This window comes from Heterocephalus glaber, unplaced genomic scaffold (genome assembly GCF_053883595.1).
Source record: "Heterocephalus glaber isolate CG9 unplaced genomic scaffold, H.glaber_assembly_v1.0 deba00001472, whole genome shotgun sequence".
Classification (NCBI taxonomy): Eukaryota; Metazoa; Chordata; class Mammalia; order Rodentia; family Bathyergidae; genus Heterocephalus; species Heterocephalus glaber.
The window spans coordinates 2581614-2593051 of NW_028258315.1; the positions used below are offsets into that span (position 1 = coordinate 2581614).

Consider the following 11438-nt stretch of genomic DNA (forward strand, 5'->3'; position numbering starts at 1 on the left):
CTGGGCACAGCCTTGGGGAGGACTATGAGGCAGGAGGGTTCGAGGGGACTCCCCACAGGATCCCCTGCAGAGTCTTCGCCTCCCACAGTTGTTCACAAGCCCTTCAAATATGAGAGCGTCAGGGACCGCCTTCCTGCGTTTTTTAAGAGAAACAAGTATCGATAAAGTTGTACCACGGGTTTTCTTCAAGAATTTGAACCTCTTTTTTTTAATTCAATGTATGTTTAACTGATACAAAGAGATATGAGAGCTGTGTGTATTAACAGGGACCGCGGGATGTTTTGAGACCCATCTGAGCTCTTTTCGGACCCCTCCTCGGTCCTCTCCTTCCCTTCCCATCACATGTGCCTAACTTTGAATTTTTAAAATAATCTGAAGTGGCGAGAAATGGTGCCAAGAGGGGAGGCGAGCTGAATCCATTAGGGCATATGTTAGACTGAGCGGCTCAAAATTCCATAAGCGTTTCCTAAGAGGAAGAATAAATTATGCACCCACCGATGTAGACACTTCCAATATTTGTTTGTCTGGTGGATAAAACCGAAAGTTATGCTAATATTGCAAAAGCAGATCTGGCCATATCAGAGAAATCTGTTTGTAAAGAGCGATGGCCAAGAACTCTCGACTCCAGCCCTTGACCCACATTTCATATTACTCCGGCCTGCATTGGGCCACTCGGGATTCTACACACCAACTTGGAAAATGTCCAGCAGGGATGGAAAAGACGGCACAATTCTCCTTTTATGAGGTTCACACAGATTGTCCATTTCCTGGGACTCCACAGAGCTATGTAGATACCATCAAGGACGCTGATGTGCAAACCGGAGAGGGGATAACAGTGGGAAAAGCGAGCTCGTTTTCTGCCATTGAATGCATGGCAGGGCAGATTCAAACTTGCCAAACTTGAGAGAAATATGGGAATCCATTTTCCAGCTTTAAGGTAAAGGACACACCACAGTGCATTTACTTCTCCTGTTAACCAACTAACGTACTGATGTATTTGTGCAGTCCTGGGGCTCAAACCGAGGGCCTCCTCCTCCATGCTAGGCCAGCGGTCTGTCGCCAGCCCGGTCCTCAGGCTGAAATCATCCAAAGACAACTGGAAACTGCAAGGATCAGGAAGCTGGGGCCCACGTGAGCCTCAGCCCATTCCAGAAAAAACAGTTGGCAGAGACAGCAGTGATGTTTACTAGAAAACCAACCTGCTTCCAACAGACACGGCTGCGTGCTGCTGATAAACAGAGTGGCCCTGTGAGCCCTGGCGTCAGAGGGCAGAGCCTGGCCGCACCGCCCTCCCTGCCAGAGCGCCTTCTCAGCTGCCCGCCCGCCTGCCCGCCAGGCCGCCTCTGGACCGGTTCCGCACTAACATAAATAGGCCTAACAAAAAATCTTTGCTAGTGCATGCTCATAAAGGCAAACAATGAAAACTACTGTGGCGTGTTTCTTCAGACGGCACTGGTCCTGTGCGGAAGTGCCACACACAGAAGCAAAACAGCTCCCCGCCGCCCTGCGCCAACTCCCAGAAGCCAGCGACTCCTAGCAGCCTGCTCTGGGGTGAGCAGGAGCTGCATAGAAACAAGTGACGCTTGTGACGGGCGCCCACTCACGATCGGGAGCGTGTGTGGGCCATCCGGGCACCGCAGGAGAGTGGAGCTCAGGGTTATCCATGGGGCCTTGGTGGCAGCACCTGCAGTGGGAGCCTCCGCCTTCCGGGAGGAGGAGAGGCGCGGTGCAGCCTAGGAGAGGTGAGAAAATGATCGATGGTCGGGTACAGGGCAGCAAAAATGGCCGCGAGGCTCATTTCCTCTCTGCTCCTGCTCAGGAAGGACGTCAGCGAGGCAGACTAAACACAGGCCCTGCTGGGGATTCTGTGTGCGGCCCGGCCCGTGGGAACCAGGCCCTTCCTCCCTCAGCGGGGACACAGGCAGGCCAGACGCCCGGCCGGCCGCTCTTGAGGAGAAGCAGAACAGCCCCCCACTGTCGCCAAGGCTTGGGGGTCTGGGGCGCCCCCAAGGCGTCTGTGCCGGGCCCCAGGACAGGGGACCCCACCCCAGGGCCAGTCCCTGGGAAAGCAGAGCCCCTAGCTGCTCTTGCCCCAGGCTTGCCCAAGGCCTCCTTGAGCATCAGCCTCTAGGCCCTGGTGGGAGTCGAGGCCCAGCTTCCCGGGGAAAGGGTGGGGAAGGGTAGCCTGGGTTTTCCCAGTCACTATAGCAACCCTCTTCATCTGGGCCAACTCACCTCTATGAGCCTCAGTTTCCCTCCCTGTGACTCCAAGGGCCTGCCTTTGATGCCGGCCAGACGGTCCCGGCTGCGGGTCCTGGAGGGTGGGCACGCTTTGAAGCCCTCCTTCATCAGCCTCCTCCTTTGCCCAAACTCTGTGAGGACAAAGGAGAGGAACCCCTGACCCCTACTGGGGCCCTAAGCTCCTCGAGCCTGTGAGGTCCAGGTGGGTGCCTCTGAAGGGGGGGCACAGCAGGCGCAAGGACAGGGCACGCAGGGGGCCTCTCCCTTACTGGCTGCTTCCCCGGGCATCTTCCTTGGGTCACTCAACAGGGCGGGGAGGAGGGAGCGCCCAGAAGGGGAGAGAAGGTGGGGCCCAGCAGGCCCGCTGTCCCGCACAAGTTCTGTGGGTGCCCCAGCCAGAGCATTCTCCTGATGGTCATTTACATCTTTCTGCCCTCCTCACTGGAATCCTGTGCAAGTGTGACATGCACTAGCCAGTGTATTTAGACAGGTACAATAGATTCAAGCTTCCTGTCGCTATGGTTGTCGATGTGGATGTCACGAAGACACCCAGCACCAGGGACCCCTGCTCTACGACCCGCTGCTAGAACAGTGTGGAGCCTGTGGACCCCACCCGGCTCTTGCTGAGTCAGTGGCTGGGTGAACGAACCCTTGGCCTGAAAGGCACCTCTTGTTCTTGCATTTAACATCTAAAACAGAGCTGGCTCCCCCGATGGCAGCTCATCATTTTACCCCGTCTCAGGGGCACACACATGTGCCTTATTGGAAACAACATCTTAGATCCAGTGAGACACAGGCGGTGCAGTTGTGAGGGCTGTGGACCTGAGGGCTATTTGTTCACATGGTTTTCCTTTTCTCGGGCACACAGTGCATGGCAGCATGCAGGTGAAGGCCTCTGGGAGGCTTATGTGGGACGGTTACTCAGGGCAGCAGACAGAATGACAACACGAGTGTGCCCAGCGTCTTGCCTATCTTTTTTATTGGGATTATTATTGTCTGGGATTAGGAGGAAACAGCATAGCAAACAGATTCACCTTTCAGTGAAGTCGATGCTCTGGCCCAAACAGAAAGAAGCGCTCCTGATCTGGTGAGTGGAGAGGTGTGGACTGCAGTGGGGACCTGGGGCCGCTGTGGCCTCCCCCAGAAGGGGGCCTGTGGTCAAAACCTGCTTCAGGCCAGGGGTGCAGCTCAGGGGTGGGGCGTGCACTTTGCAAAGGCCAGAGCCTGGACTCAACTTGCCAAACAAGAAAAAGGTCCATTCTGGATTTCTGCTGCCTTATTTTGTGGCGTGGCTCTACCGAAACACTAGGCCTAGGACGGGCACAGTGCACCGCAGAGCCGGCGCCTCCTTTCTTTTCGTAGATTGATGTCTATTTACTCGGCGGACCTTTGCCTGTTTGCAGTAGTCTTTTCTTCTAGCTTTCCTTCCAAACTAAATAGCACTGCTCAGGATGCACGCCACCCTCGCCAGGCCTGTGTCTGCCCAGCTCGAACCCCAGCGTCGCTCCCCACGAGTGAAGCCGTGGGCGGTGGGCGCATCTGTCTGCGCTCACACAGCGACTTCGGGGAGTGTAAACGCCCGTGGGGGTGTGGGGCCTCGCCTGCTCCCATCCTCACCGAGGCTCACCAGTCCTGCTCTCTCAACCGGCTCTCTGGAGAGTCAGCTTTTGGTAATTAGGACTAAGGACTGGTTAAGAAAGAGAAGTACATTTTCCTGGAAACCAGCAGTCTTCCCTTGCAACTTTTACTGGCAGACCTGGGTGCCAGGGGATGCATTCCTTGGCATCTCCCGGACACGGACACAGTTCTCTGGACGCGGGGCCTTGCTTTTCCGTACCTTGTGTCCATTCAAAGGGGCTGCCTGGAAGGAATGCGGAGCCTGTGGCTCTGAGTCCCAATCCCAAGTCACCCCGGCTGGCTCCAGGGACAAGAAAGAGCCCCGCCTGTACCTGGGCGTCCGCGCGGAAGCAGGGGCCAGGCCCTGGGGACCCCTGCAGTGACCTGGTCCTTCCCTGGACCCCCTGCCACCGAGGGTCAAGGCCTGGCTGCACCCAGGGTCATGGGGCGGGCGGTAGGGGGCGCTCGGAGCTCGCGCAGCGCCCTGCTGTCCCGGCCTGGAGGCGCCAAGTGGCGCGGAGTCTGGGCGGCCTCAGGGAGCCCCAGCCCCCGCTACGCCGAAGCCTGGGGCTTCCACCCCTTCCCCGCCAGCGAGGAAAGGTCGCACCGCGACCACCCGGGGAGGCGCGCAGGGGCCCAGGCCCCCGCTGCTGCCGCCGGCGGGGGGCAAGGGCGACCTGGGAGCCTGGGGCGAGAAGCTGGGCAGGGGAGCGGCGACGCCGCCGAGGGCGGCCGGGCGGCCGGGAAGGGGCCTCCGCCGCCCCCCCCCCGGTGCCCCGCTGGCAAGGTGCTACCCAACTCAGCCGCCCTCCTGGCTCCGTCCCAAGACCGGTGCCCAAGGCCCAGGAGCGGGTGCAGAGCGCGTGCTCCCGGCCGCCCGCTGCCGCGGCCGCAGTGCCCCGTCCTCTGCCGGCGCAGCCGGGGCCTGGGCAGCCGCTGCGCCCGCGAACCTGCGTGGGGAGAAGCCCGGGGCGCGGGTGCGGGCGCGCCCACCACTCGTTTTTCCAATCATCCACCTCGCGTCGAACCTGCTGCTTATGCCAGGTTTTTATGAAAGGTGAAGGCTCAGGCTCTGCCCGACAGGCAGGAAAGCCCCGCGCTTCGGTGGCCGGCACGGGTCTGGCTCCTCCGCACAGGCTGCGGGGCTACGCGGGTGGGGTGAAGAGGGGCCCCGGCGGGCCGTTCTCCCCCGTGCCTCGGTGAGCAGGGGCCTTGGGGACTTGGGGGCCGATGGCAGATTAGCCCATCACAAGCTCCCGCAGAGGGCAACAGCCGACCAGTGCAGCCGCACAGATGGGGCCAAATGGGCCGTTTTGCCTATGCAACGATCGATCGGAACGAATGCTCTTTTTGTTTCTCTTGCAGGGATTCTTTTCTCGCTAAGGAGGCTGAGTGGGGCTGTGAACCCCAGAGTAGAGGTGGACCTGAATCCCGGGCCTGCGGCCCCCCAGACGCTGGGTCCCTGCGACTCTCGGCTGAAAAGCCACTGACGACAAACGCTACCTGCGGCCTGCCGGCTCCATATGGAATAACGGGCAGTGACCCGGGTGTCCACCCTGCCGGGCCACACCAGCCAGGCCAAATGGACAAAGAGGGCGATTATCTAAACAGTTCAAAGAGCCCCAGGGGGCTCTGCTGCAGGTGTGGCCAACACCGCCTGGTGGGAAGCTACAGGGTCCCCTGGTGTGCAGGCTCTGCAGCTGCCTCCCTCCCGTGTCTGTGCCCCCCCCCACGCACACTGGCCGCCAGTACAGGACAGACCGGCTTCCAAGGCCCAGCCCGAGCCAGCACAGGGCCACCTGGGCCAAGGGGGACACAGAGGCTCCTGAGCAAGGGGGTCCCTGGGCACACAGGCTGCATCTTCAGAGTTATGTTCATGGCTCTGAGGTCACTGCCTGGCCCCTCTGCCCCTCTACGTGGACAAACAGATTGGCGGGGTGGTGGCCTGCGCCTGTAATTCAGGCTCTCAGGAGGCTGAGGCAGGAGGATCGCAAGTTTGAGGCCAGTGAGGGCTACATAGTTTAAGGCTGGCCTGGAGTACAGAGGGAGATCTTGGCTCAAAAAAAGGAGGGAAGGAGGGAGGAAAAGGGAAGGGAAGAGGAGGGGGAGAGAGAGAGAGAGAGAAAGAGAGAGAGAGAGAGAGAGAGAAGGGGAGAGAGGGAGAGAGAGAGAGGGAGAGAGCGTGCCCTCCTTCCGGCTCCTGGTCAGAACACAGTCCCTGGCCTCCCCATTCCGGGTGTCCCCAGTCCCAGCCCCATTTCCTGCAATGCTGACCTCCTCTCCCTTCCCAGTGCTCTGTGCCTGAGGGGCCGGAGAGGACTTGTTTTGAACCTCGCCTGTGTCAGGCCGCTCCTGAGAGGAGCCTCCGGTGGCCCTGGGAATGGGACTTGTAACCCTGCCTGTCGGGTGGGCGGGAGGAGGGGCGAGGGCCAGCAACTGCTCCACCAAGGCTGTCGCCCTGGCCTCCAGGCTGCCGGAGGTGTCTGGACCAGAGCTTCGGGGTCCAGTGCACGGGCATCTCTGCCTGGAGTCCAGGGTTGGAGCGGAGGCAGATGCCTGCATAAAGCAGAAAGAGGGATCAAAAACTTCACACCGAAAATGAGAAATGTAACCTTTCTGTTCCCCCAAAGACTTCATGTGTGCGTCCGAGGGTTCAAACAACACCAGTAACAACAATAATAAAATAGCCAAGTGCTTGAGATAGAATCAAACCGTTTACTGGAGCTTTGCTTCCGAGTAAGCTTATAAAACATGAATGCAAATATCTTTTCCTGGTGAATATCCAGCGCTGAACCAGTGGAAAGTTGATCTTTATAAAACTGCACCCCTCCACCCCCCACCCCACCCCCCGTGCCAGACAGTAATTTCACAACGGCAATTTTTATACCCAAAGCTCGGAGTTGGGGTGAACTGCAACGCGAACACTGCCGTTGCAACGAGTGAAGCAGTTCAGCCCTGGCTGGCTGGGCTGCTGGAGTGGCCCGGGTGCAGGGGACACAGAGGGGCGGGTGGGGGTGACTGGGTAGCGGGGGTGGCAGCCAGCACACTGCCTGGGGCCAGACCCGCACGCCTGCCGTTCCTATACGAAGAAAACAAACGCGTTGTTAAAAGCTACGTTCATCTCCACACACTGCTGGCAGCATAAACACTGTTTAAAGTCGGAGTCCACCAAACGCCAAGGTGTTTGGGGAAATCACTTTCTAACTGTGCCTCAGGCTGAAGCCAAACCTTGCTTAAAGCCTTCACCAAAGGAGCCCGGGGGAGGACTGGGGTGCGGGGCCAGGGCTTGGACACGAACTCAGTTTTCCCGTCTAAGGGCTTCAACACACTCCCTCCACACCAAACATCAAGAGCGGACAGGGCCGGGCGTTTCTCCCAGCGCCTCGGCCTCCAGCAACCTGGGAAAGGGGTCTCCGGAGACCCGAGAGCACAGCAGGCCGGAGGCCACAGCCTCAGGATCGGGAACTTCCGGGCAGCCCCTCCCCAGAGCGAATTCTAGAAACAGCAGGGCTTCCTCCTCCCTGATGTCACCGTCCCCGTTGGATACAATGTGCGCATTCTAAGTTCAAGGGACCCGGAGCTGTGCCGCCACGGAAGTCAGCATCCTGACATCTAAGGGCCAAGCTGTCCTCCGAATTTTTGCGCAGAAAGAAGGGAGGAAGCCGGGCCTCAAGCAGGGAAGCCAAAGTTGCAGATTGCCAGACATCGGAAGAGGGAGGGAAAACCCCAGCCGGCCTCACAGTGCCCCACATGCGCCACTTCCTCGGTTTCCAGAAAAGGATCCGAGTCCACCTCCAGGAGGGTCTTTTCTAGGAGTCTGACCAGCAGCACGGAGGGGCGCAGGCAGGCCTTCCCGTCCCGTCCCGTCCTGTCCTGTCCTGTCCTCCCCTCTCCCACCCGCCCTAGTCACCCAGAGACGCAGACACCGGTGTGGGGTGGGAACCGGGACGCTCCGTGGCCGTCCTGCCCCAGCCCGAGAAGCCCGCAGGTGCGGTCTGGGCGTCCCCCAGCGCGCCCGCTGTCGCTGGAGGTGAGACGGGCCGGGGCTGCCTTCAGCTCTCCGGCGTACTTAGTGGTTTGTCATCGCACCTGCTAATGTCGCCCAGCTGTGAGGCCCGCGAGCTGGGGACAGTGCGGCCGGGCCACGGCGGGGAGCGCAGAGCCCGGTGGGGGGACGGGGCGGCAGCGTTCCCGAGGGCGAGGTGGCCCGCAGCACCTCCTCCCCGCTGGGCCCGCTGTGCCTGCGCCCGCCCGCAAAGTCGCGCCCTTTGTAACCGAGCTCTGGGGGGGGCTCGGGGGGGCTGGGGGGGGCTGGGGGGGGCCGGAGGCCTTCGTGACCTGCGGGGCGTGGCGAAGCGGGGCACGCGGGGCCGGCGGAGGGAGCCCGGAACCATGCGCGGGAGGGCGGGGACGGAAGGCGAGGTCCCCGGCAGGCCTGAGGGCTCGGGGGCGGCGGGAAGGTCCGCGTGGGAGCCGAGGGCGCGGGCAGGATGGGGACGCGGGACCCGGGAGGCGCGCGTGTGCCCAGCGCGGGGCTCGGCAGGGCGCGGGCCGGCCTGGCCTCCGGCTCATTCAGAGGCGGCTCTCGCCTCCCATTGGCTGCGGCCGCCGGGGCAGGGCGGGGCTCCGCGGCCCGGAAAAAAATGTAACTGCGTAAAAAAGTGCTGGCCGGGTGACGGATGCTCAAAAGTTCAGGAGTTTTCCCAACGCTGCCTTCGGCGGCCGGCGCGCGACTGCAGGACGGTGCGCGGGGCCCGGGGAGGCGGCGGCGCGGCCCCAGCCCGGCTCGGCCCTCCGCCGGCGGGAGGCGCGTAGGGCCCGGCGGCCAGGGCGCCTCGCTCGGCCGCCTCCACTCCGCCGGCGCCCGGCGCTGCTCCGCGAGCTCCGGGCGGCCGCGTCCCCGCCCGGCCTCTCCCCGTGGCGGCCCCCGCTCTCGGCCGGCCGGCGGGGCGGAGTGAGGCCGGAGGCGCAGGGAGGCGGCGGCGAGGCGCAGGGAGGCGGCGGCGAGGCCCGGACTCCGCCCGACTCCGCGGGCTCCGCGGGCGCGGGCTCGGCCCGGCCGGGCAGGGCCATGCAGGCGCGCTACTCCGTGTCCAGCCCCAACTCCCTGGGAGTGGTGTCCTACCTCGGCGGCGAGCAGAGCTACTACCGCGCGGCGGCGGCCGGGGGCGGCTACCCCGCCATGCCCGCGCCCATGAGCGTGTACTCGCACCCGGCGCACGCCGAGCAGTACCCGGCCGGCATGGCGCGCGCCTACGGGCCCTACGCGCCGCAGCCGCAGCCCAAGGACATGGTGAAGCCGCCCTACAGCTACATCGCGCTCATCACCATGGCCATCCAGAACGCGCCCGACAAGAAGATCACGCTGAACGGCATCTACCAGTTCATCATGGACCGCTTCCCCTTCTACCGGGACAACAAGCAGGGCTGGCAGAACTCCATCCGCCACAACCTCTCGCTGAACGAGTGCTTCGTCAAGGTGCCACGCGACGACAAGAAGCCGGGCAAGGGTAGCTACTGGACGCTGGACCCCGACTCCTACAACATGTTCGAGAACGGCAGCTTCCTTCGGCGGCGGCGGCGCTTCAAGAAGAAGGACGCGGTGAAGGACAAGGAGGAGAAGGACCGGTTGCACCTCAAGGAGCCGCCGCCGCCCGGCCGCCCGGCGGCGCCCGCGCCCCCCGAGCCGGCAGACGGCGCCGCGCCCGGCCCGCAGCCGCCGCCCGTGCGCATCCAGGACATCAAGACGGAGAACGGTACGTGCCCCTCGCCGCCCCGGCCCCTGTCCCCGGCCGCCGCAGCCGCCGCCGTGCCCAAGATCGAGAGCCCCGACAGCAGCAGCAGCAGCCTGTCGAGCGGGGCCAGCCCCCCGGGCAGCCTGCCGGCCGCGCGCCCGCTGAGCCTGGACGGGGCGGACCCTGCGCCCGCTCCCGCGCCGCATGCTGGGCCTGGCTTCAGCGTGGACAACATCATGACGTCGCTACGGGGGTCGCCGCAGGGTGCGGCCGCGGAGCTGGGCTCGGCCCTCCTGGCGCCGGCGACCGCGTCGTCGCGCGCGGGCCTCGCGCCCCCGCTGGCGCTGGGCGCCTACTCGCCGGGCCAGAGCGCGCTCTACAGCTCCCCCTGCAGCCAGAGCCCGGGCGCGGGCGGCGCGGGCGGCGCCGGCGGGGCGGCGGGCGGCGCGGGCGCGGGGACCTACCACTGCAACCTGCAGGCCATGAGCCTGTATGCGGCCGGCGAGCGCGGCGGCCACCTGCAGGGCGCGCCGGGCGCGGCGGGTGGCTCGGCCGTGGACGACGCGCTGCCCGACTACGCGCTGCCTCCGGCCACCAGCAGCGGCAGCAGCTCGTCGTCCCTGAGCCACGGCACGGGCGGCCAGGACGCCGGCCACCACGCCGCGGCCCACCAAGGCCGGCTGGCCTCGTGGTACCTGAACCAGGCGGGCGGAGACCTGGGTCATCTGGCGAGCGCGGCGGCGGCCGCCGCGGGCTACCCGGGCCAGCAGCAGAACTTCCACTCGGTGCGCGAGATGTTCGAGTCGCAGCGCCTCGGCCTGAACAACTCGCCGGTGAACGGGAACAGCAGCTGTCAGATGGCCTTCCCTGCCAGCCAGTCTCTGTACCGCCCGTCCGGGGCCTTCGTCTATGACTGCAGCAAGTTCTGACCCGCGCGGGTCCGGCACCCCGCGAGCGAGCCGAGCAGACGGAGAGGACCATCTGCAAAATCGAAACTAAAAACACCGACTTAGAAGCCTTGAGAAACGCTCACCGCACCAGCCAACGGGAGTCGCTCCCAAGTTCAACGCACCAGCAGCCGCGCCGAGAAAACTGTATCTTCTTAAAAGATTGATTCCGAGCCACCTCCACGTGCCTTATCGAAATAAAGCCGTGAACTGCTCAGTACGAGGCCGGGCCGAACAGGCACGGCTGGCTAAGGACTGTGTTACCGCAGATAGCACGTAAGTTTCTTCTTGCTTCTCAGAGACTGGCTTTCCCGCTCCCCTCCCGCCCTTCCCTGCCTTCTTCCTCGCCTGTAAGATAGTTTTTTGTCCTATGCTGAAAGGAGGGGGAGTCTCCGTATATGAAAATCACTCTCTTTTTATTCATGGACTTGTTTTAAAATGTAAATTGCAACATAGTAATTTATTTTTAATTTGTAGTTGGATGTCGTGGACCAAACGCCAGAACGTGTTTCCAAAACCTGACGTTAAATTACCCGAAACTTTAAGTTGTGCTTCTTTTCCTCATTATAAAAAGGGAAACTGTATTAATCTTATTCTATCGTCTTTTCTTTGTGTTGAACGTATTCACTGTTTGTTCATTAATAAATTGCCATTCAATTTGAACGAGACCTATATGTCTGGATACTTCAATAGAGCTTTAATACAAAGGAAAGATTTCAGAGATAAACACTAGGAGTAAACCGGTTCTCCACCCAGATCTCCTAAAACTGGAGAAACCCTCTGACGGTCCTTGTCAGATTTCCCTGTCTTTTTGTTTAGATACTTTTTCCTTCTGCATCTTCTGCAAAACGTGCTCTGTAGTTAATTTGCTGTCTAGTTAATGAAAAGATAATTTCCT

At 61.9% G+C, this 11438-nt stretch overlaps 1 protein-coding gene across 1 annotated transcript; it reads left to right on the forward strand.

The window, feature by feature from the left end:
- Positions 1-8831: 8831 nt before the first annotated feature.
- On the forward strand, positions 8832-11208 carry Foxc1 (forkhead box C1). The gene has a single exon (XM_004847794.3). It carries the CDS (start codon positions 8930-8932, stop codon positions 10520-10522), a length of 1593 nt encoding a protein of 530 aa, XP_004847851.1. The 5' UTR covers positions 8832-8929; the 3' UTR covers positions 10523-11208.
- The last annotated feature ends 230 nt before the right edge of the window (positions 11209-11438 follow it).

Excerpts from the sequence above, each read along its gene's own strand:
- Foxc1 (XM_004847794.3), top strand. The coding sequence starts at position 8,930 with ATGCAGGCGCGCTACTCCGTGTCCAGCCCCAACTCCCTGGGAGTGGTG.